Here is a 26,472-nt window from a genome sequence, read left to right as displayed (position 1 = left end):
GCAGGGACAGAAAAGAAACCAACTTAAATTATTCTAGCAAGCCCAGATCTTCCTGTATCTGAGGGTCTCTCAGTCTGACTCACCCTCTTCAAACTGGTTTCAGTGCTCTCCATGGAGAGGGGGCTTGATTCACAAAGGGTGTGCCTATACTGCAGTTGGGAGCATGCCTCTCAGCCTGGGTAGATAGGCACATGTTAACTCCGCTTGTGCTAGTGCACTAAAAATAGCAGTGTCGACATTGTGGCAAGGTTGGCAGCAAGGGCTGTGTGGACCCAGGAGTTCAGGCAGGCTTGTACTTGGGTAGCTATGATCCCACTCTCCTCTTCTGGCCTCTCTGGAGTGGCTAGTGCATCAGGAAGTAGTGCCTGCCCTTGGGAGAGGATGGGGACTGCTTTTATGGCTGGCCTCTGTCTCTGAGTTGCAGGAGGGTAGGGGGAGTTGCTTACGAATTGATAATCATTTGCTTTGATTTAATTGAAATACCTGGAACTTGGGAGTATTCACACACAGCATGTGAACGGGAAATGTTCAGCAAGAACTAGCTATTAAAGTCTATGATAAGTTGCTTATTTGCTTATATTGGAGAAAAGGACTGACACACCTGTATGCTGAGTGAAAACTGGATCTGTGCATTTGCTGTTGAGTAAGAAATACTACAGGTCTTGGCATGGTGACTATACTGGAGTGTTCAAGATAATAAGCTTTATACAATGATAAATTAAAACACTGGTTTTACTGAAGTTAAAACTGATGACTGGGAAGTGATTTTCAAAAGCTTGTTTTAATAAACAAAACTAAAAGCAAGTTATATCTTGTATGAAACCACACAAAAAACTTTTCAAGTTATCACCTTGACAACACAGTGCACAATAAATCTACTGCTAAAGTTGGGCACTACCGGCAAGATACTAAATGCCTTTGTTGGGGTACTGAGAACCAGCAACTCCTGATTAAGTCAGTCCACAGTTGGTGAAGAAGTCAGTGTGAGTGGTCAGTCTTCCAGGATCTGGCCCAAATTGGTTTCTGGAAGGTGTGGAGTGCTCTTAACTTTCACTGGCTTCTGTGTCTCTCAGGACAAGACCCATCTTTTTGCTGTCTTCTCTTGAATTTTTGTATTAATTTTGCTGACTTTGCCTGTAATAGATCTATCTTATTTATCTTTCACTATCTCATGATAAATCACTTAATTTTCTAGTGTCTAAAAGAAAGAATTTTCCCCTCAAAATTGTTTTCAGGTGCACATAGTCTTGAGACTGAAGGATTAGTAGTGCTGACTTGAATCAAACCTGTATCAGGCAGTTGTTATATGCAGTACAAGCAACAGCTTTCCATATACATTTCAGCAGGCCTTGTTTCTGAGCTTCACCCCCTGCTGTTCCAGTCTGGGGCTTTTCTGGAACAGGGCTTAACAGTCAAGGTGAAGCAAGCGTTGGTTTGGTGATACTGACAAATGTCTGTAAGGGAATAGGAATGGGCAAAATCAGTTCAGATACCATAAGAACCAACTCAGGCCTTATTCTGCACAAGCCAAATCAAACTGGAATCAATTTTTAGGTTTTTAAAGCTTCAGTGAACTGTGTTGTGGTTTTGTTTGATAAATCTTTGTTCTCCTTACTTCAGGGCAGGATGATGATGCCAAATATACACGCATGCAGGTCTGATTCCTAACACGAACACCAGAAGTGAAAGGCTAGTACGCTCACAAGCTGGAGTAGTGCCTTAACCTCTTAAAGTATCAGAGAAGATCACTTTATTTTGTCTAAACCTATTTATTTTTCACAGATGCTGGATGGCAGGTAGAGTTGCTGACTCAATATCTTACTCATATGAACTTGTGAACTGTCCCCCTGTTTCCTGTTTTGCTCCTGCATGAGAGAATATGATAAAGTATCCCACCAGCTGCATTTATCCATTTGACACCTATGTGTTGGATTCTGATCCACTGGGTAAGCAGATAATCCTTTCCTTGAAGACCACTGTAAACAGATGAACATCACTCAGAGTACATGAATTTGTTTCTCGTCAGACGCTGACATCACCTGAAGCACATGCCTCTGTGGTTTTATTCACATGTGATTTTATTCACATGTGATTTTATTCACAATGTTAATGTAATTAAAAAATATTATATGACCTACGTCCTCAATCTGGTTTTGAGGAGTAAAACAATTTATGATATTTTCAGCCCTTGTTCCTAACATTTTCTTTTGGAATTTAGAGTGATTCCACTAAGAATAATTAGTGAGCACAGATCTGATTAAACTAAACCCAGAGACTTACCGCCAAGAACAAAACCTGTTGACAATACAAGATTGTTAGGTGTAGATGGTTTAACAGATTACTTCATTAAATTGTGAAGATTGCTGTACAGTTATGTCATTTTCTATTTGGAACTTTATGTAACTGGATTACAATTTGATTATGATAATGGTGCATGCAGAATCTTGATGATATTGTTTAGGAATTCCAAAATCTGGTTAAGATCTATACCTTCACTGATAGTTAACCTGTACTATTGTTTTTAACAAATTATTGTTTTCTTTTGGCCTGTTGTTTATTCACCAAGGGAAGGTCATGCCTGACTAATCTAATCGCCTTTTATGATGAGATTACGGTTCTGTGGATGAAGGGAAAGCAGTGGATGTATTGTTTCTTGACTTTAGCAAAGCTTTTGACACGGTCTCCCACAGTATTCTTGTCAGCAAGTTAAGGAAGTATGGGCTGGATGAATGCACTACAAGGTGGGTAGAAAGCTGGCTAGATTGTCGGGCTCAACGGGTAGTGATCAATGGCTCCATATCTAGTTGGCAGCCGGTATCAAGTGGAGTACCCCAAGGGTCGGTCCTGGGGCCGGTTTTGTTCAATATCTTCATAAATGATCTGGAGGATGGTGTGGATTGCACTCTCAGCAAATTTGCGGATGATACTAAACTGGGAGGAGTGGTAGATATGCTGGAGGGGAGGGATAGGATACAGAAAGACCTAGACAAATTGGAGGATTGGGCCAAAAGAAATCTGATGAGGTTCAATAAGGATAAGTGCAGGGTCCTGCACTTAGGACGGAAGAACCCAATGCACAGCTACAGACTAGGGACCGAATGGCTAGGCAGCATTCTGCGGAAAAGGACCTAGGGGTGACAGTGGACGAGAAGCTGGATATGAGTCAGCAGTGTGCCCTTGTTGCCAAGAAGGCCAATGGCATTTTGGGATGTATAAGTAGGGGCATAGCAAGCAGATCGAGGGACGTGATCGTTCCCCTCTATTCGACATTGGTGAGGCCTCATCTGGAGTACTGTGTCCAGTTTTGGGCCCCACACTTCAAGAAGGATGTGGATAAATTGGAGAGAGTCCAGCGAAGGGCAACAAAAATGATTAGGGGACTGGAACACATGAGTTATGAGGAGAGGCTGAGGGAGCTGGGATTGTTTAGCCTGCAGAAGAGAAGAATGAGGGGGGATTTGATAGCTGCTTTCAACTACCTGAAAGGGGGTTCCAAAGAGGATGGCTCTAGACTGTTCTCAATGGTAGCAGATGACAGAACGAGGAGTAATGGTCTCAAGTTGCAGTGGGGGAGGTTTAGATTGGATATTAGGAAAAACTTTTTCACTAAGAGGGTGGTGAAACACTGGAATGCGTTACCTAGGGAGGTGGTAGAATCTCCTTCCTTAGAGGTTTTTAAGGTCAGGCTTGACAAAGCCCTGGCTGGGATGATTTAACTGGGAATTGGTCCTGCTTTGAGCAGGGGGTTGGACTAGATGACCTTCTGGGGTCCCTTCCAACCCTGATATTCTATGATTCTATGATTTATAATTAGCTAATTCTCAGAGCTCATAATACATTCTAAATAACAGCAACTTTAGCTGACATAGAGTATAAACATGACAAGACTTTTGACAATGTTTGTGATAGAACACAAAGGCCCTGCTTGCTTTCCTGTAAGCAGGGAATTAACTCCTTATGTAGACCTCACCCAGATGTGCAGGGTCCATTAGGGAGGCAGGACTGGGAACTGAGAGAATACAGGAAATTATAAAACAGCTGTTTGGTAAGCAGAAGTAGGCAGGTCTCTGAGAAAACCAAACCTAGTTATCATATAGCTGTGCTGTAACCAGACTGACCAAGTCTCCCAGTATACCAGGGAGACTGCTGTTTACAACCAAAAAACTCTCACCTCCTGTGTTTGTAATTGTTATTTACTGGCAGAGGTAGCACCAAATCCCCTGTCTCTCATGAGTCTCAACCCCCTGTCAACCCATCCAGTCCCTTTTCCCTTGAGCCCTGTCCCTTTCTTCCCTACACACAGGTGCTCCTGTATTATCATTGCGTTTGACGGCAGCACTGGCACTTGGTGTGTGCGGAGCTTCTGGGCCTCTGATGCTAGTACCTGCATTCCTGATACCACAGGAGTGGCAGAAGCACAGTAACCCTGGACAGTCGGTGCTGAGTAAATTCTCCCTGCCATCAGGGTCTTTGCGAGCAATCAGTCCCACAGGAGACTCTACCTGTGTTTTCTCCACTGCAAGAAGCAGTGGGGAGGGATGCCAGGCTGTGGCTGCTGCTCAGCATGTGATGCCCAGGGGAAACAGTCAGGAGAGGCACCCCGGAAGGAGGCACAGTAGCAAGTGGCATGAGACCTGTTGGGTGGCGGGTGTGTAAGGAGTGGGGGAACAGAACCAAGTAGGAGACAGCTCCTGGAGAGGGTGCAATGCGGCAGCCTTGGGTCGGGATCAAGGGGAGGTCACAAATCTCTCTGACATTAATTGTATAATGTGTTGGTTAGTATGGCTGTAATGCAGACTGTGGAGATTTCTTATTGGTTAACATTCTGGGTATGGTGAGACTGTCTTGTTTGTTTCTCTGGTTGCAACCATTGCAATCTAAAAAAAAAACCCCAACAACAATCCAGCAATAAAACCTGGACCAGGTAACTTACAGAATGTTTTTATTGCAGACCCTATTAACCCATTCTACCAACTTTGCAGTGTTTCAGCAAATATGTACAATGACGGGGGATATGAAAAATAGTTTGGAAAAAATCCAGAGCAGGCCAAACAAAGGCTCTCGCATCTGTCTGAACAAAATCATAACCCAGTGTTCCAATGCTGCAGAAGATGTATATGTGAATGGGTAGGTCTTTAACTGCACATGGTGGGATTTCTTGATAGATTTTATTTCCTGAAGCAAGCTCAGCTTTCAAAACTTTGGGAAACACTGCCAGAACCATTGCAATGGTCAGTGGGGTCCTGGTCCATAACTAGGGCTTGCAGGGGCTACTGTAATAATAATAAGTGCTACTGTGCTTTAAAAGGCTTTTTTCCCACCCAACTCTCCTTCCCATGATTGCCAGTACTTGCAGTTTGAATGTTCTGTCACTGCTACTTAAAGAGCTATCTCATCCCTTCTCCTCTTCCTTGATGTGGTGAAGCACTGGAATGAGTTACCTAGGGAGGTGGTAGAATCTTCATCCTTAGAGATTTTAAAGGCCTGGCTTGACAAAGCCCTGGCTGGGATGATTTAGTTGAGGTTGGTCCTGCTGTGAGTAAGGGGTTGGACTAGATGACCTCCTGAGGTTTCTTCCAACCCTAATCTTCTATGATTTCCAGCCAATGTCCCTTTCTCTCCCATGGTCCTCTTCTTGAAGGAAATCCTTAGCCTGAAGTCAGATGTCACAGTCTTATTACTTGCTCTGAGTCTGAGTAACTGGCAAAATTCCTGACCAACTCTAATTCTAGAGCATTGCTTAGTTTGGGAAGGACTTTAGCGTGTGGAATTGGTTTATGGGGTCATGGCAGGGAAAGCAAAAATATTGTTTTCAAAAAACATCTTAAAAAATCAGGATTAAACTTAAAACGCCCAACATTTGAAAATATGGAAATTCCAAGATAAAGTACCCGACCTACTTTCAGTTGCCCTCCAAGGAGACAGTAGCTTCTTATATCTTCCCTTCTTTACAGGTGTATCATTAAAAATGTGCATCTGCAAGCCCTGGTTTTATAATTGATTCCATAGCTACATGTCTCTGATCCAAAGTAGGATGCTTTGCAGCCACTCTAACCTTTCTGTGCTGTAATATATCATCTGGACCTAATAATATTTAGCTCTTACATAGTACTATACACCCAAAGATCTGAAAGTACTTTATAAAGGAGATGTGTTGTTATCTCCATTTTACAGATAGATAAACTGAGGCACAGGGAGGGAAGTGACTTTGCCCAAGGTCACCCAGTGGCAGAGTTGGGAATTGAACCCAGGTCTCTTGAGTCTCACTCCAGTGCCCTATTCACTAGACAATGGTGCTTCCCTTACCTATGAGGGTTGTGCATACTATCCCTAGCTAATGCAGCTGGCTCGCACAGAGAATCATAGATTCTGATCTTGCAAGGTACTAAGTATTCTTTAATTAACAAGTACACATCCATGAGTGGAGGGGTTTACCTTACCTATGTAAAATTTTGATCTAGAACTACCAAGGTCATTTTTTGTCACTGTTCTCTACATTTGTTATATATCATCCTGATAAAGTTCCTGTGGGGGACAGGCAAGCATCTGAATAGTTTTCATATTTTTCTTATATATGGCAATAGTATGTTCTAAAAACATTGCATTGAAATGTGTGCCCTTCAACTTGCTAGACATTTGTTCCATCATAGAGCTAGACTTTCCTAAATGGCACCATATGGGACCAAAAGTGGCCTTGTCTGATTTCAGTGAGTAATTTGATTTTGTTTTAGTTTTGGATTTCTTTTTAAAAGCGTCAATCAGAAGTGATGTGATCCCGGTAATAACATGTTGTAAATTACAATACATCCATTCTGTTGCATATCATGTCTTTTGTTTGAAATTGCTACACTATAATTTTAGGAGTTTGAGAAACAAAATATTTCAGTCTGTTTGGTTTGATGACAGGTATTCAGCTTCTAGCTTTTAAAAGCACTGGAACAGAATGTTTTGGGTTGTGGGAGACTTTTATTGCTTCATATTGTGTTAATGTTTTTGTTTGTTTGTTTCTTTCATTAGTATCTAACTTTTAGCAGTTAAACTAACTCTAATTTCATCAAGCTGATTATATATGTGTCAAAATCTATTCTACTACATGGAGCTACTAACTGTGGTCTGTAACCTATCCTTTTAATCAGCTTCTGTACAAGATGACTGGATGTGATGCCACTTAAAAAAAAAAAGGCTCCAGAGGTGATCCTGGCAACTACAGGCCGGTAGGCCTAATTTCAATACAGGGCAAATTGGTTGAAACTATAGTAAAGAACAGAATTATCAGACACGTAGATGAACATAATTTGTTGACGAAGTGTCAACATGGTTTTAGTAAAGGGAAATCATGCCTCACCAATCCACTAGAATTCTTTGAGAAGGTCAACAAGCATGTGCACAAGGGTGATCCAATGGATATAGTGTACTTAGATTTTCAAAAAGCCTTTGACAGGGTTCCTCACCAAAGGCTCTTAAGCAAAATAGGTGTCTTGAGATAAGAGGGAAGGTTCTCTTGTGGATCAGTAACTGGTTAAAAGATAGAAAACAAAGGGTAGGAACAAATGGTCAGTTTTCAAAATGGTGAGAGGTAAATAGTGGTGTTCCTCAGAGTTCTTTACTTGGACCAGTACTGTTCAGCGTATTCATAAATGATCTGGGAAAAGGGGTAAACGGTGAGGTGGCAAAATTTGCAGATGATACAAAACTACTCAAAATAGTTAAGTGCAAAGCAGAATGCGAAGAGTTACAAAGGGACCTCACAAAACTGGGTGAGCGGGCAATCAAATGGCAGATGAAATTCAATGTTGATAAATGCAAAGTAATGCACATTGCAAAAACATAATCCCAACTATACATATAAAATGATGGAGCCTAAATTAGCTGTTACCACTCAAGAAAGAGATCTTGGCGTCATTGTCGATAGTTCTCTGAAAACATCCACCCAATGTGTAGCAGCAGTCCAAAAAGCTAAGAGAATAATGGGCATCATTAAGAAAGGGATAGATAATAAGAAAATATAATATTGCCTCTGTATAAATTTATAATACTCCCACATCTTGAATACTGTATGCAGATGTGATCGCTCCATCTCAAAAAAGATACACTGGAGTTGGATAAGTTACAGAAAAGGGCAACAAAAATAATTAGGAATATGGAATAGTTGCCATATGAGGAGAGATTAATAAGACTGGGAATTTTCAGCTTAGAAAATAAATGACTAAAGAGGGATATGATAGAGGTCTATAAAATCATGACTGGTGTGGAGAAAGTAAATAAGGAAGTGTTATTTACTCCTCATAACAGAAGAACTAGGGGTCACCTAATGAAATTAATAGGCAGCAGGTTTAAAACAAACAAAAGGAAGTATTTCTTCGCACAACACACAGTCAACCTGTGGAACTCTTTGCCAGAGGACGCTGTGAAGGCCAAGACTATAACATCGTTCAAAAAAGAACTAAATAAGTTCATGGAAAATAGGTCCATCAATGGCTATTAGGCAGGATGGGCAGGGATGGTATCACTAGCCTCTGTTTGACAGAAGCTGGGAATGGGTGAAAAGGGATAGATCACCTGTTCTGCTCATTCCCTCTGGGGCACGTGGCATTGGCCACTGTCGGAAGACAGGATACTGGGCTAGCTGGACCTTTGGTCTGACCCACTATGGCCGTTCTTATGGAGCAACGATGCAGAGAATTAAAAAACTAAGAACAAAAAATAGTTATTCATCAGTAACTGTACAGCTTCCTTGCAGTGATTGTCCTGGACAATTTCCTTCAGGATAATAAATAATAAAGTTCTTAGTCTCCTTTTCCATAGTCATCATCCAGCTCACTCCCCATTGTTTTCACCATGAATAACTTAATTGGCATGACCAGGTGTTGCTCAAGTTAATACATCTATCATTAGATTAATTTTAGCCCTGTTCTCAACCTAACCATGTAAAAATTATTTGCATCTCCAAAGAAATATACAGAACATTGGTTTATCCTTAAAATGTTGCTTGAATACCCATGTAAACTGACAGTACTGTACTTTTACAGGTCAGTGTTTATAAATTGCATAAAAACATCTGCATTACTGTGCATATGTGAGAACAAATCCTTATAAGAGATGCAAAGAACATTTTCATGCTCTGTCCATACACATAAATGATTTGTTTTGGCTTATAAATAAGGCTGAGAGTCTGTCACGGAGGTCACAGAAATCACAAATTCCATGACCTTCCAGGACTTCTGCAGCAGCCACCTGAGGAGCTGGCGCGGCCCGGGGCCAGCCACACTGGCTGCTGCTGGGGCAGTCTCAAGCCTCCATGCCTCCCTCCCCCAGCAGCAGCAGGAGTTTGGACGTGGAAGGGAGCTCAGAGCTGGGGCAGGGAGTTGGGGCACAGGAGGGGGTGAGGGCTCCGGGTGGCGCTTACCTCGGGGGGCTCCCCGGAAGCAGCACCATATGCCTTGGCCCCCAAATGAAGGTGCGGTCAGGCAGCTCTGCACAGTGCCTCCGCCATGGTTCCTGGCCAATCGGTGCTGCGGAGCCGGCGCTTGGGGCATGGAGAGTGCACAGTACCCCCTGGCCGCACCTCCACCTAGGATCCAAGGGAAATATTGCTGTTTCTGGGGAGCCCCGTGGAACCAGGTAGGAAACCTGTCAGCAGCAACTCCCCCCTTCCCCCGCAGAAGCACGGCACCCCCCACAGAGCACCCCCAGGCCACCCCCCTCCAGAGCACCCACGGTGCCTCTGGGCCGCCCCTGCCCCAGAGCACCCAAGATTTAATCAGGGTATATAGGATAAGTCATGGGCTGTGAATTTTTGTTTATTGCCCGTGACCTGTCCATTACCTTTACTAAAAATGCCCATGACTAAAACATAGCCTTACTTATAACCAGTCTCATTAGGTGTTCTATATGTTGTGATGAAATAAAGGTTGTCCAAAATATCAGCATTGACCCTTAGGAGAATCTGATTAGTCTCATTGGAGTTAATTAGACTATTTGCATTGCTTAAAGTTAAGCACATGCTTAAGTGCTCTGTTGAATCAGGGCCGTAGTGAGCAAGTGGCTTTTCCAGTCTCCTTCACCTTCAAATACATTTAGCATACTTGTCCCGCTTCTGGAATTTTGCTTTAATCATAAAGAAGTTTCCATTCAGTTGCAGTCCAATGTTTCTTCCTAAGCTTTTTTCGTCCTACGGTTCCACCTTGGGCACTCCCACTTCCTTGGTATCTATGGTGGAGCTAATAAGTACTTGCAATAGTGAGTCAGCTGATCAACACCTGCTAATTCGTTGCCAGACTCAGCATCTCCCATCAGAATCAACATCTGCCAACAGGTTGTTTCACAGGAAAATACTGGCAGCATATACACTTTTATACATATAAGCCATGATTTTCCAACTTAGGTGCCTAAATCCATATTTAAGCACCTAAATAAAAGTGGTCTGATTTTTCAGAGGTGCTGAGTGCCCTTCAGCTCCCGATGTCTTCACTGGGAGTGTCTGGTACTTAGCCCCTCTGAAAGGCAGGCCATTTCTGTTTAGTGATGGGATATTCAAATATGCTTCAGTGACTTAGCAGCACAAGTCTCAGCACAGGACTATTGATTTAGGACTGGTCTTCACTACAGGGAGATGGATGCTGCTGCAATTGATGCAGCAGGGGTCGATTTAGCAGGTCTAGTGAAAACCCACTAAATCGATGGCAGAGCACTCTGCAGTCGACCCCAGTATTTCACCTCTCTGAGAAGAAAGGGAAGTTGACCGGAGAGTGTCTCCCATCGACGCAGCGCAGTGAAGACACCTGGGTAAGTCAAGCTAAGCTACGTCGACTCCAGCTACGTTATTCACATAGCTGGAGTAGTGTAACTTAGGTCAACTTACCCCAGTAGTGAAGACAAGCCCTTATAGTAGGACTTGTGTTACAAAGTCACTTAGATGTTTTTAAAAATACTATCCCTAGGTGCCTCAATATGGAACTAAATTTAAAAGACTTGAATCTGTGGGCCTAAAGTTAAGATCCTAAATCCCTATTTATCCATCTAAAAAGAAAAGTGGCCTGAGGAACTGAGCAACCCCAGCTCATATTGTAATTAATGAGAGCAACAGGTATCTAACTGTGGATTCAGAAGGCTAAGTTTATGCAACCAAGATGGAGAATTTTAGCTGTAGAGTAATATTAATTATTGCATCTATAGTATACGTTGAAATGATCTTCTGGAAACAAATATATTTTCATTAGTGATTGAAACTGGCATTAAATTTGTTTATTTTTCTGTTTCCATAAACCTGCTTGTACAAATAACTTTCTTTGGAGCTGGACACAATATGCCTTTTTAACGTCAGATTTCTGTTTGACAAGTTCGGTCTCCTGGTTTGCTAGATATTTTTCCTTGTAATAAAAGTGATAATTTGTTTATCTGACATAATCCGGATATTCTGGTTTATTTCATAGTTGGGTTTATGGCATGTTTGTTTAAGGCAGCAAAGGTTGACTATGTACAGTTCCTTGCTGTGTTGGTGCTAGTCATTGAAGCTGTGAGCATTCAAAAATTTAAAATTAATAACTATATTCATGTTGTCTATCAAATCATATGTTTCTTTCCAAGACTTTTAGTTTAACCAGGTAGCATTAAGTACTGTATTACATATTGTTCTGGTTTAAAATCAAGCTGTACTTCAGTTTCCCCAATTTTCCACAGAAAATCATAGAAGATAGATCAAAGTTTGTAATTTTGTGCTTTCTGAAAGCACACTGGACACAGACTTTCCATTATATATGTACTTTCATTATTAAGATTAGTATTTTTAGTAAAACTAGTAGAATTTCAGTTGTGGTGGATCTCTCAAAACTTGAATTATAGTTTCAAGATTTTTGTAAAACTTGCTATTACCAATCGGAACAGTCACAGTGCTACAGTATATGAAGTAGGAAATACTAGATTTCATTTTTTAGGCCATGATTCTGCAAAGACTTGTGCAGGTGCTGAACTTTAAGTACATGAGTAGTCTCAGTGAATTTAATGGGGCTTCTGATGTGTTTTAAGTCCAAGATAAGCCTAAGTCTTTGCAGGACAAGGGCATAAGTTAATAAATGAAAATAAACTTTATTATCAAAGAGTATATCTGTTAGGACTATTCTTCCTTTTCACTAAGGTTTCACTTTTTTCCCTAGGTGTTTACCTCCCATGGACCCACTGTGATCATGCCTACCTGGTTCTGCTCCCGAGAATGGTTTTGTCATGTGGGCAAATTTAATGAGGGTGGGAAGGTAAGTGCTACTGATAGAAACAAAATTGATACTCCATTCTTGATTCCATTTTGTTAAGAATTGTGTGTTAGCAGGACAATTGGTAGCGTTATGCTCTCAAGAGGTCTTTTCCTATTGCTATTAAATGGGCCACAGAATGTTAGTTCATGTGTGGATAACTAAACTCAAATACTACAGGGGATAAAACTGAGGAAAAGCATTTCCTCTTCTGGCTTGCAAATTTCAGAAAAGACTTCAGTTCATCAACAAACACTCCTCCAGCTTTTTGGTGTGTTTCTAGAGTTAAGGCTTTGGCGCACAGCGCTGAAACAACATTGGTTACGTCTATGCATCAGCTATGGGGTGTGATTCCCAGCTTGGATAGACATACATGCACTAACTGTGCTTGAATTAGGGCCTAAAAATAGCAGTGTGGCCACAGTGGCACAGAGAGCAGCTCAGGCGAGCCACCTGAGTATAATCCTGCCCAACCTCCTTGGTACAACTTGGGCAGTTAACCTGAGCTGCTGCCTGTGCCACTGCAAACTCACTGGTAGTTTTATGTGTTAGCTCAAACAGAGCTTGCAATGTACGTATAACTGAGCTGGGAGTCTCACCTCCAGCTGCTATGTAGACATATCCTGTGTGATGGAAGGACATTCTGATAATTAACCAGCACGCTTATATTCTACTTTGTTTCTGAATACTTCTATGTCATACTGCCAGACATAGCATTGCAGTACTGCTGAAGTAATTCCTACTCTAATTTATGTACTACTTATTACAATACTAGATTATTATCATTGCTGTTATTAGATTTACAGTACCACCTACTGACCCCAGCTGACAGTGAGGCCCCATTGTGCTAGGCACTGTAAAAATATATGGTGAGAGAGAATCGCTATCCCAAAGAGTTTACAGTCCAAATAGAAAAGATGGAGAAGGGTGGGAGGGGAAACAAAGTCCAAGTGGTGAAATGTTTTGCCTAAGATCACACAGCAGGTCAGTGGCAGAGCTTGGAATAGGACCCAGGTCTCCTGAGTCAATCCAATGCCCTATCCAGTAGACAGACCATATGACTTTTCTTTATCTCTCTGTCTCTGTCTCTGTCTCTCTCTCTCTCTCTCGCTTTACCCTGGGGTTGACTTTCCATTATCTGAAGAATACCCATTTGACTTAAATCACCTCTTGAGCCTTGCCCTGTAACCATGCTAATATGGTTTGGGTTTTTTGCCTTCCTACTTTTTAAATTTTATTTTACAGCATACGTGCCTCCTGTGAGTAAAAGTGATCACCTTAAATGGCCGCAATGCCAAGTCTAAGGGTTTTTGGATTTATGATATAGGTAATACACACATAATAGTTACCTGCCAGTCAATAATAAAAAAAAATCCTTAAATTTAGCCTCATTTCCCACAGTTTACTCCCTCCCCGAACACCTGGTGGGACAAGAGTAGCTTTGTTGGGGTGTCCAGGAGATCAACAAATCCAGGCTCTGGCAGACAGACGGGATTGAGTTCTGGAGACCAGGGACCTTCAAAGAAAATGCCCTGCTAATAGCCCCCTCATCTCTAAACCCGGGAGTCTCTTGTTCAAATGCTTCCACTGCCCACAACTGCAGGATTGTGACAAGGGAGGAAAGCAGCAATTTCCCAAGTCATCTCATCCTTTACCACTGAGGTGGGATTTTCAGAAGTGCACAGCGTTGGCCTAGCTCTTCCCTTTGGAATAAATGGGAGATTTGCCATACGCAACAATGGGAACAGAGTTACTGGTCAACACTGGGTTGTCTTTGTTTGTGTATATGTTGACTTGACTCATCATCTGACTTGTTAATCATATCTCTCCACCTTCTTGAGTTAGTATTAATTATGCAATCTACAGGTGTCAGGTTGCTGCCAGTAAACAGAGAAATAGATCAAGAAATCTCTAGATTCTAGTCTTTCCATTTGCAAAACTGTTTCCATACCAAAAAGCTGCATTTCTCACTTGGAATTAAATCTGAACACCTGTTCTTCATATGTCAAATGTTGGAGAGGTTGTGATTTGAAGAACTAAGTAAACAAAGCACATGGAATAATTAATGTTAACCAATGTCTAAATCCTTCTTATTCGTAAAGTATATCTAATTTTCCCAATGCTTCATGGGAGATTTAAAGCTTACGAAGACTCCATTTTATTAACAAACTTCCTCTCCTTCAAGATGTTCATTCACTACAAAGACATATTTTCTCTGCATTAGCATTATTGCAATATCCAAACAGAATTATAAATGACTTCTTCTGAAATGGGGCTTGTCTACTTGTGACTAAAAATCTTGACTGTACATCAAAGGGCACAATTACAAATATACTTTGTGCGCTATCCAAGTACAATGATAAAAATCCTATTACACAATGTAAATAAGGAGAATGGAATGGCTATCACTGTTATATGTATTTAATTATGTTTGTTCAGTTCCATTATATGTAAGTGAGGAGAATATTTACTTATTTAATCATAAGAGCCAGGGTTGAAATATTTTGAAGTAGAGAAAGCAAGTTATCCAGTAAAGCTGACTGACTGACTCTACTAACTTTCATATAATTGCCTTGCAAGTAACTGATTTTAATATATGTTCATGGTATGCTGAGTAATATGGAATACCACTGAAATCTAGGCAAGAATATAAAGATTTTAATGACAACCACTTTATTTAGGATAGTGTCCTCTCTACAGTACATCCAGAGGTAGGAGGATGGTGGTATAATGAATGTATTTTTGAGGAACTTTATCAGAAAACTGAAGAGAGAGACTTCCTGGAGTGCATCCATCCCACACAAATTAAATTTAGTGACCTCTGTTATTGGAACGAGTGGCAAGATTTTATTTACAATTTTTGAGCTTAGTATGTGAAAGTTTTCTCTTTGGGAAACTTGTGTGTGTGACGCCATCTAATTTATTTGATCAAGTGTGTGGCACCTTGCTTGTAAATTTATTCCAACACATAGAAATGTTATTAAAAAGCCATCACTGGCTTCACATATGTGTCACAAAGAGAATGAAGGGTTCCAGCTTTATGTACAGTTTCCTGGTATCATTAAATGACTGGTACATTTCAAAACTTGATTGCCCATGAGAATCGGGGACTGATAACCTTGGCCAGGAACAGATATAGTGGAGGCTGGTGCTCTGTGAAGTTTCCACTATATATCTTTATCATAGCACCTCAACCTTTGGCCAACAACATCTTTTGCTATTCTAGTTATGGGTCTGCACATAGCTCTGCCTAAACATATCCTCCCTTCTTCAGTCATTAGACTACAGAGCTTTGCCCTGTCTCTTGTGGACATCCAAGTAAAAGTTAAAGATCCCATGGTGCTTTTGGAAAAGACAAATAACCTGCATCCTGGCCAACATTTTCTTAATTCTAATGTCTTGTGTGAACTATTTGTAAGTGTGTAATTGTAAGCTACACAATTACTACACTATGATACCCTAACTTACTGCTTGGTAAATACTTTTGAGAAACTTAAAGCACATAAGACATAGGTAACCCCAAAATCTTTTCTGGCCTGCCTAACCAGCAAACTCCTCTTCTTCAAACTTCTGCTGAACAAAGGAGAATCAAAAATGGCAGTTTGCATAATTATGCTTTTATATGGACAAACTTCACCATGAGATTAGAGTGAGAAATACCACAATTATTTTATCCCTGATACCCAGGGCAGATCAGTGTAAAATATTGTCTTCTCTAACTAAATGCTCCGTCTATCCTGCCCCCCTAACCCCAACCCCAACTTTAACATTCCTTTTTAAGTGTATCCAGACTAGAATTTTACGTAAATCTTGCCCCGTTTTAAAACTTACCTAAAAGTGCAAACAGAGGGAAATTATTTTTAATGAGCCCCAGGTGTAATCATGTAGCGTGAGCAGCTAGCATTTCTGAATACAAACTGCAGTTCAGAATGCAGTGGCTCGCTCTCAGCTCTGATCTGTTCCTGTGATAAAGGGTCATGGAAAGGAGGAACTGAGGTGGGGTTGAAATACATCTTGGTGCACAGGAGAATGCAGTGAATACTCCAAATGTCTAAAGGAGCTTTATAGCCTTTGAGGGGCTCGCTAGTACCTTTCTCCATTTCTCTGGGCCAGAAGAAAACTGTCAGAATTCCCTCAAGAAACCAAGCATTTATAATAAGCCCTGGAAGCTGAAAGGTTAAGGAGAAATTTGTGGGGTTTTGGAACATGAATTAGAATATTTTCAGACTGTCAAATGACCTGTCAAGGTGCTCTGGGGGAAAAATGAGGACAAAACACAGGCTCTGATATTCTTGGCATGGTACAGTTAAAGCTGAACAGAGATCAGTATTTGAGTAGTATCCAGGAAGAAAAGAAAGTGCTGGAGTCAATGATAAATTATGCTTACATAGTATTTGAAAACCCACCTCCTCCCCCCACTTCTGAAGACATTTCTTGCTAGTGTATTATTAAGCGCACTTTAGAATTCACCCCGCCCTGACCCTTTGGCTTTCACCTTTTCCTTGTTTAATTTAATTGCTATTTGCCAGTAGAGCAGACATGTTTCTCTTTTAGAAGAAAGAAAATGTGCAGAGTCTCTAGTAACCCTTTAACTTTATTTCGCAAACACTGAAGCAAATATAACATTGTCACAGATTTCCTGTTTTATAATCAGGGCAAAATGATTTAAAGGCCTTATCAGGGTATGAGCAAAGGGACAGAGTCACAGATCTAAAGAAAGATTAAGAGGCTTAAGAGTGTTTTGGATAATTCTGAAGAGAAGCCAATTCAAATATTACTCAGTGCAATAATTTAAGAGAAAAAGAGTACTTGTGGCACCTTAGAGACTAACCAATTTATTTGAGCATAAGCTTTCGTGAGCTACAGCTCACTTCATCGGATGCATACTGTGGAAAGTATGGAAAGTACACAAGATCTTTTTATACACACAAAGCATGAAAAAATGGGTGTTTACCACTACAAAAGGTTTTCTCACCCCCCACCCCACTCTCCTGCTGGTAACAGCTTATCTAAAGTGATCACTCTCCTTACAATGTGTATGATAATCAAGGTGGGCCATTTCCAGCACAAATCCAGGGTTTAACAAAAACATCTAGTGGGGTGGGAGGAGGTATTGTTTCATATTCTCTGTGTGTATATAAAGTCTGCTGCAGTTTCCACGGTATGCATCCGATGAAGTGAGCTGTAGCTCACGAAAGTTCATGCTCAAATAAATTGGTTAGTCTCTAAGGTGCCACAAGTACTCCTTTTCTTTTTGCGAATACAGACTAACACGGCTGTTACTCTGAAACCTGTTATTGTAAGGAGAGTGATCACTTTAGATAAGCTGTTACCAGCAGGAGAGTGGGGTAGGGGGAGAGAAAACCTTTTGTAGTGGTAAACACCCATTTTTTCATGCTTTGTGTGTATAAAAAGATTTTGTGTACTTTCCATACTTTCCACAGTATGCATCCGATGAAGTGAGCTGTAGCTCACGAAAGCTTATGCTCAAATAAATTGGTTAGTCTCTAAGGTGTCACAAGTACTCCTTTTCTTTTTGCGAATACAGACTAACACGGCTGTTACTCTGAAACCTGTCATAATTTAAGAGGTGACTTCTAATGGGTCCTCCAGCCTATTTCTGGTGACTGTCCTAATGGAAGTCAAACTAATAACAGTTTCATGAAATAAAGTTAACAAGATTTTCTTAAAACAGAAAAATTTCATGTAACGTATGCAAAGATAGAGTACCAAGCCTATAAGATCCTGGAGATTTTGGATTATGTTCTGTCAGTCAATGCTCAGCATTGGAAAAAAAATTCAGTGCATACCCACAAATCTAGCTTGCTTGAAACGTCTAAGGCTATGTCTACACTGCAAAGTTAAGATGCGATTGCAGCATGGGTAGGCGTACTTGTGTTAGCTTTAGTGTAGACATGGTGGCATGGGCTTCAGCACAGGCTAGCAACCAGACTGGTGTAGCCCACACTGAATCCCATGATACCACATCTACAATGCTATTGTGTCTATTGTGTTACCTGTGCTAGCTAGATTAAAGCTAAATTGGATCTGCCTACCCATGTTACAATCACACCTTCACTTTGCAGTGTAGACATACCATAAGAAGCTACACCAGGGTGTGCAAGATGGAATTATCCCAGATGGCCTGGGAATAACAGATGGCAGTCTGCCACAGTGCATGTGGTGCCAGCTGCTAGGCCCACCAGTCATATTGTGGTATTCAGTGTCGCTGTAGATCCATGGTTAGCTACAAATGGGACATAATTCCATAGATTCTAAAGCCAGAAAGGATCCGTGTGATTATCTAGACTGACCTGCTGTATACCCCAGATCATAGACTGTCACTGAATAATTTCTGCCTCAAGGCTGTATTTAGTGGTTGAGCTAGATCTTATATTTTAGAAAGACAGGCAATCTTGATTTGAAGACTTCAAGTGATGGGGAACCCATCACATCCCTTGGTAAATTGTTCCAATTATTAATTACCCTAACAGCTACATTTAGGCAAGGTGCAATTTTTTATCTAGCTTCAACTTCCAGCGATTGGACAGCGGTTCACAAGCACATGTGCTCTCATCAGCAGTAAACTCTAGGGCAGTGGTTCTCAACTAGGGGTATGCATACTCCTGGGAATACGCAGAGGTCTTCCAGGGGGTACAGCAACTCATCTAGATATTTGCACAGTTTTAAAACAGGCTATGTAAAAAGCACTAACAAAGTCAGTACAAACTAAAATTTCATACAGACAACTTGTTTATACTGCTTTATATACTATACACTGAAATGTAAGTACAATATTTATATTCTAGTTGATTTACCTTATAATTATATAGTAAAATGAGAAAATAAGCAATTTTCCAGTAATACTGTGCTGTGACATTTTTGTATTTTTATGTCTGATTTTGTAAGCAAGTAGTTTTTAAGTGAGGTGTAGAGGGTACACAAGACCAATCAGACTCCTGACAGAGGTACAGTAGTCTGGAAAGGTTGCGAGGCACTGCTCTAGAAGGCAGCAGTTTTAGCAAGCATGTTCCTGTTGCTGAGATGAGCCTTAAAAAGTCCCCTTCAGTACAGTGTGTTGGCCTGAAGTGAGTGAACTTTCTTTGAGACAGGATGTCTCTTGTGCCAGATGTATATCCAGCAACATGCTGCTAACACCACAGCACATGCTGCTGCTGTAATTTTAAAATTTAGCTCTTGGGTCTTTCTAGGAATAAGTATTTTGATCAATAAGAATTTGGAAGTTCATTCTATAACTGTTTTGTACTATGTTGTTTCCATTTAATCAGTTGAATGGCTTTTAGTGCAACTCCAATGTAATATTACTATTGCAGTGTTTTGGAGTTGTTTTTTTTAAATGCATGGCCTACGGTATAAGGTATGGAATGAATAAGCTTTAAAACTTTGGCAGCAGAATCCTGCTAAAATACTTCATTAATCAGGTAAGTATGGAGACAAAAGTTATTTCCTCTTCCACTCACTCTTTCTCTCAACACTTTGAGATTCCTCTGAGGACTGAGATAAATTTGGCTCCCTCTGGTTCCAGCCTTTTCCATCATACGCTTATCGGTAAGAAAAAAAAGTGTTCCCAATTACAGCCTGATTTCTCGAGTGTTCTGATCAAGAAACTTGGCTAGCTCTCCTTCCACACAATTCAGATTTTCCTAATATATTAATAGCATAGTTGCAATGGTAGATTTGCCTTTCTTGTCCTGTTTTTTTAAACAAGGCATGTAAAACCTAATTATAAAATCTATAGGACTGGATTCCCCAGTTTTGCCAGCTGGAGATTTCTCAATATAGGGCAAATTTCCATCCGCACAAGGCTAACAGACGCAGCTTCACTGCCTCCCACACCAGCTTTCCCACCACCACCTCCTACACTGGAACTGTACTGCTAGGTGTAAAGAGGAAAGGAAGAGGACATAGAGGAAGCAGCGGGATATGTCAAAGTGGGGTGTGGATGCATCAGAGGAGGAGGGAACATGTGGGCATGATTCTCATCTGGCAGAAGATCTTCCACCAGCACCTAACTTAAAGCAGCCTTCTTGCCAGCTTTAGCTTATACTGGAGCCAAACAGCTAAGAATTAGGGAGTAATTGTCAGTAGCACCCCTCCCTGCCGTTCATTATACCTATGTTTAGCTCAGGAACAATGGAGAATTGAGCCCATAATGCAAGATAGGTAGTTCTCTTAAAAGCATTTAGGAGAGTGTCAGACCTATACTCAGTATTACCCTCTACTTTTTGTTTCATTTGCTCTCAAATAAAGGGAATACTGAATACTGTGGTAATGCAAGCTTCTTTTTAATGGCAAGCACCATCATTCTTAGGAAAAGGTCTCAATTTTTATTTCTCCATTTTATACAAATGGAAGAGCAGAAAATGCGAAGTGTGGTTGAGATTTTCAGAGCCAACTAGGAAATTTAGTTACATAACTTCCATTAATTTTAATGGGAGTTGTGTGGCTAACTCCCCTAGTTGACTTTGAAAATATTAACCAGTGTATGTGTGGTGTGCCTATGGTACATATGTAGAGATATGTGATAAATTATAGAATTAAGTGATTTATTGCCTTCTTCATGCAACTTTGTCTGCCTCACCACCCCTATATCCACTGATCCATTGTTCACAATAGAGCCTGGAACACTCAAGCATCTGAATGCCAACCATTTTAAACAAAAACAACCTGCCAGAAGAATAGTCCCTTCTGCTCCCCTTCAAATAAATATCTTATCCCCCAAAGTATATTGCTCAGTGGTATGAAGTGTTCCATCCTGAACCATTGGTATGTCTTGTGACATAGGTCTAGGAATAGGTACTTTATATGTGAAAAATCAGGCCCCCAGTATCTCAAGTTGGGGATCTGGAAATTGGGACTTTCAAAATTGGTTGACACTATTGAAAATATTGTTCTTACTCTCTCTACCTCAGTTCCCCATCTGTAAAATGCAGATATGAATATGTCTCACAGGAGTTGTTAAAGATAAATTCATTAATGTTTCTGAGACACTTGAGATACCATTGTGATGAATGCAATCGAGAAACCTCTGAAGAAATAAAAATATTATTTATTCAGTTCATGTTTAAGATGGTGTGCATTATGGCAATGCATTTACCTACTTTTGGATTTGATGTACTATCTGAAGCCGAAAAAGAAAAGGAGTACTTGTGGCACCTTAGAGACTAACAAATGTATTAGAACATAAATAAATATATTTGTTAGTCTCTAAGGTGCCACAAGTACTCCTTTTCTTTTTACGGATACAGACTAACACGGCTGCTACTCTGAAACCTATCTGAAGCCTCTGCTGCTGTCCATTGTTGGAAATAGGATACTAGACTTAGATGGACCATGGGTCTGATTCAGTCTGGCAATCCCTGTGTTCTAGTAACTTAACAGATAGGGTCATACAGCAAACGTTGAGAATAATAGGAAATATTGAACAGATGCCTCATTTAATGAGTCTGAGGTCCTTTGAGAAAAAACTCTCTTGTGATTATGTAAGTAAAGATTGTATCATAGTGCGTACACATGGAGGCAGAATTAAAGTTTCTACTATAATTCTGACATTACCTAACTTTTGAGAGCTTCACTTTGCAACCTTAATGGTTTTTTAATTTAGTTTTGGTTTTGTATGGAATAATAGTACATTTGGATAATCTGTTCTGAGCAACTGCACAGAAAAACAAAGGAACATTCAGTACAGTAACTGGTATTCAGACAGGATATAGGTACCATGAGTTCTGGAGCCAAAATTCTATTTGTTTTTTGTTTAGGTTTATTTTGAGTAGTTAAAATTCTGCAAGGGTCTAGATTGTTATCTATAGAGGGTTTGTTTTCTATTTGCTGTTGGAAAATTGCCCCCAAATGCTCTTCCTGCTGTTAAATACCAGGATAGCGGTAAACTGGGCGAGGTAGCATCTTTTACTAGCCCAACTTCTGTTGGTGAAAGAGACAAGCTTTTGAGCTGCACAAAGCTCTTCTTCAGGAAAGAGGTAAACCAACCTTTCAAAAGAGATGTGAGATGCTGCTAAGTCGTCTTTGCTACATGGTTCTGTCACTTGGAACCCCCTTTTGAACTAGTTGTTGGCTTATTTAATACATGAAAAAGGTGTTTTTATTTGTCTTTTGTGTAACTAAAAATACACACTGAAGACCTTTTATGAAGCATGTGAAGTTTCCTTGCTGATGATCCATTATTAGTGAACTTTGTGAAGCATGTTATTGAAACGAAAATCCTAGGATAATACATTATATCTATCTTAGCCAGGGCCCTCCAGCTGCAGTTTCTGAGGCAAAGGAGAGAATTCTGCACTAGTTTTTTATAGAATTTATGGCTTTTCTATAGTGATCTGGAGTCTTGAACAATTTTGAGTAGCAGGAGTAGAATTATAACAAAACAAAACCCTAGTAGAAGTGGAAAGGGCCATGGTGTGTATAAGTCCAGGTGGAATGTTAGTAGTAACAAACTGTTCTAAAGAGCATCTGGAGTTATTTTTTGCTTATTTTCTGGGTTGCTGTTACATATTTCACTGACTTGTGATATTGTGCTATTCAACTGTCTTCGTGGAGTGCGAAAATTATTTGCAGGATACATTTTAGCTGCATTACTGTATATCTGGTTATTCTGTACTTTTATCTAAAGCCATCAGTTTTCAAAAAGCATTAAAAAATATCCCTAGAGTGGTTGCAGATCCTTCTACTTTGAAAGGTGATACCAGTGTGAGATGGATTTCTAGTGATTAAAACGGGAAATACAGCTAGAACTGATAATATCTCAAAATGGAAGAAACTGCTATAGTGCAAGCACCGTACATATCCCAGAGCCCTAAGTAGTCCTGTCCCTGCAGGACCCATGGCATAGTCAACATCTTTCCATCCCTTGCAAAATATATGCATTTCCTTTGGCAATGCTGCTCCTTCATTAGCTGAGAGGTCACTGCTGAGCAATGCAAGGCATCTGCTCATCCTTGGGAACTGGGCACATTGCTCTGAAATGCCCCTTTCAGCAGAAGAAATAGAAAATAGGGTCCAAGAATCAAATCCCAGTTTTAGAGGGATCATTTTATTTTGACAATAACTGTTTTTAATCAGTTTATGCTCAAATATGTTGCTAAATGTTTCGGCCATAGCAGTTTTAAGGATGAAAATGAGACTCCACATGAAAATGATTTACCAATATTTGCAAGTGGTGTAATGATATTTCCAAACCAGAATTTGACAAGTGCAGTAGACTGATATTTAATAAAACCATGCACTCAGTCTGACTCAACTTAGTGTGTGATTTAGGGAACAAAGAATTTCAGTCTAAATGGTATTTTATTTTCTTTCTGATGGGAACAGCTGCTTTCTCTTCCTGCACCCTCACCCAGATTCCTTTAGTGACCTCTGAAGCATTAGATATCCATGTAAATTGCAAACTGCACAAAGCTCTGTGAAAGCTTGCTCCAGCATCTGAGCACTAGGATGAGAAAACTGGGCAAGTGTCTCATAATATAAACATACCAATTAGAGATGGGCCATTGTCACCCAGCAATTGGATTTGAATCCACACTTCCCCAGAGTTTGGGAGTGGGATCAGATTCAGTGTTCCAGCTCAACCAATTATAGAGAGAGACCTGAGTTGCAAAATTTAGAACTAGTTCTAGTTCTGAGCTCTCCCAGAATGCAGAGGGGGTTGTATTGTGTGTCCTGGAGTCATCCTTTAGTGTACTAAACTGTTCCTCCATGGCTGTTTAGTCCAGGCCAGTTCTTAGGTATACTCTAAATGTGATGACATTAACAACACATTAAACTGTGTTAGTCACTTTGGGAGCTAGAAAGCCTCTACTGCAGTAAGGTGTTCTGCCCATGGCTGAGGACCACAGAGTGAGTCTGTGTCCAGCAGCCTCCACCAGGAACCCCTTTTTTACTCATTGCAACAAATTGTCTCTTCTCTGCTAAAACAGACACTACAGTTCCATCTCTAATCATAAATTTACACCTCTCTTTCCCCACATACTACCAATAATGTGAACTTGAATGAGGGGCAGGGTCCAAGTTTGTAGAAATTATTTATTTTAATTGTATTTTCTTAATGCTGTGAGGAGCACACAAGCTATGGCAATAGCCAGAATATTTTAATCATTTTAATTAGTTAGTGTATTTATTATTTTTTCTGTAGAAATAAAATACCTGGCAATAAATACATAAGCTTTAGTCTGTTTCTGCCTACCTGATGTCCTGAGATAGTGAATATAAATTTTTCTCTCTTTCTCTTCTTCGTGTTTGTCTTTCTTATATTGCCTCTTCAGCTTTTACTAGGTGCCACACTCAAATACTGAATGAATACTCCTTGTATTGTATGTTTATTTGCATGATAGTCATGTGATCTCTCAGAAACAATGAGTGGGAGGAGAGAAAAACAGTGTATGAAAATGTGTATATTTATACGTTTTAAACCATGTTTTACTTTAATTTTTTAAAATGGTTGCACCATTGCTAAGTACAAACACATACTTTCCATCCTTTATAATGACATATAGAATAGGGCCATGCTTTTCAAGGTGCTTTTGTAATCTGAGGTATGGCTAACATGTAATAGAGTACCACTGGCCACATCACTGCCCCTTTTATGCTTTGTCTAAGGCATGACCTTTTTTTTTTTTTTTTTTTAAGTCTGAAGCAAGGTTGTCTCATTGATCATGTTTGAGATCCTAACTCAATCATTGGAGTATGGTTGGACTGCTTATCCCAAATTCATTGCTCTACAAAGCAGGTTAGAAATATTGCAGCTATTCATAAGTAAAGCTAAGTTTTTGTCACAGATATTTTAGTAAAACTCATGGACAGGTCATGGGCAATAAACAAAAATTCACAGCGGCCCATGACTTGTCCCTGACTTTCACTAAAAATGCCCCTAACAAAATGTGGAGGTGGATTCAGCACCCACTGCTGCTGGGGCTCCCGGGTCCCCCACCGCTGCGGTCAGTGGGAGTTCTTGGGTCCCCCACCACCGTGGGGAGTGGAAGCTGCGGGGTTGTCCTGCCTGTGGGGCTGGGATGCTACAGGGTTCCCTTGCCCCCGGGGCGGCTGGGTAGTCATGATGGGGGTCCCCCGCCAGCGACCACGGCTGGGAGCTGCAGAGTTCCCCAGCTGCCCGCCACGGCTGGTCAGCTGCGGGGGGTCCCCTTCCCGCCCACCATGGCTGGGCAGTTGTGGGGACTGCCCGCTGCATCTGGGCAGCTGCGGGGAGTCCCCATTGCCCCTGGCTGGACAGCTGCAAGGTGTCTCCACCAGTGAGGGGGCTGGGAGCTGGGGGGAGGGGGAGCTGGCTGGGAGCTCCAGCCTGGGGGCAGAAAATATCATGGAGGTCAATAGAAGTCACGGATTCCATGACTTCCGTGACATAATCATAGCTTTATTCATAAGACTTCTAATACTTCTTAGATGGTGTTGGTTCAGGAATTCTGGGAGAACAACTTTTCTTGCATTGCTTCAGCACTGCTGCTTCCAGTCCTAGTCAGAAGCAGAGACCAGTTCATGAAAATTAAAAGGAAAGAAAACAACACTGAACTTTTTCAAACCTTAAATCAGTCTAAGGTTTGAGTAAAGGTTTGGCTCTCATTTTATTGGACCTGGTTAACCTGTCCCTAGTGGGGACCAATATGAAACTTTGAATGGGAGCCAACGAAAGAACTGTAACTCTGTAAATAACACTGTTATAAAGTCACAGATTCCATTAAATAAATTATTTGATTACTTAACATTTTAGGTTTCATGAACTTTTAAGCAGTTCAGTTTGCCTCTTTTGGGGCTATCATGCATAAAGCTTTACAAGCCTGGTCAAAATGAAAAGACCTTTCTTTTGCTATTCTTGTCTCCATAGTCAGCATTGGCTCACAGGGCTTCAGTTTCAAGCAGTGTTGACTGGTTTTCAACAAGCATTATCTTATATTTGGGTAAATTTCTTTAAAGACCCATTAGACAACTTTTAGGTCTACACAAAAAGAGATTCAGGAGACAAATTTTAAAACTATTTTGTGACGCACTCTATATATACAGTGTGAATATAACGTAACTAAAATATGCTTCATGCAAAATGTCTCTTGTAAGGTATCATTACAAAGCTTATAATCTACTGAGTGTGGTCATCCTATTTATATAAATGTATCACTCTTGTATCTGAAACTAGAAATATGAAATATAACTCCAAGGGCCTATTGTAGTTATGCAAAGTGTGGGC

At 40.6% G+C, this 26,472-nt stretch overlaps 1 protein-coding gene across 6 annotated transcripts in view; it reads left to right on the top strand.

Moving 5' to 3' along the window:
• Nucleotides 1-26,472, top strand: part of QTGAL (queuosine-tRNA galactosyltransferase) — a 304,777-nt gene that overhangs the window by 221,452 nt on the left and 56,853 nt on the right. For 5 of the 6 annotated variants that reach the window (XR_012664925.1, XM_048817365.2, XM_048817362.2 and 2 more), the window contains one exon: nt 12,153-12,248. Coding sequence is in view for 5 of the 6 variants with exons in the window: in XM_048817365.2 (XP_048673322.2) it covers nt 12,153-12,248 (96 nt within the window). In the remaining variant the exon portion in view is untranslated. Of the gene's footprint in view, nt 1-1,879; nt 1,947-12,152; nt 12,249-26,472 lie in introns of those variants that run through there. The other variant, XM_048817368.2, reaches the window with a different exon arrangement.

The sequence above is a fragment of the Caretta caretta genome, chromosome 14 (genome assembly GCF_965140235.1).
Source record: "Caretta caretta isolate rCarCar2 chromosome 14, rCarCar1.hap1, whole genome shotgun sequence".
NCBI lineage: Eukaryota > Metazoa > Chordata > Testudines > Cheloniidae > Caretta > Caretta caretta.
The sequence above is the reverse complement of the archived record's forward strand: the minus strand, read 5'-3'. Positions and strand labels throughout refer to the sequence as shown.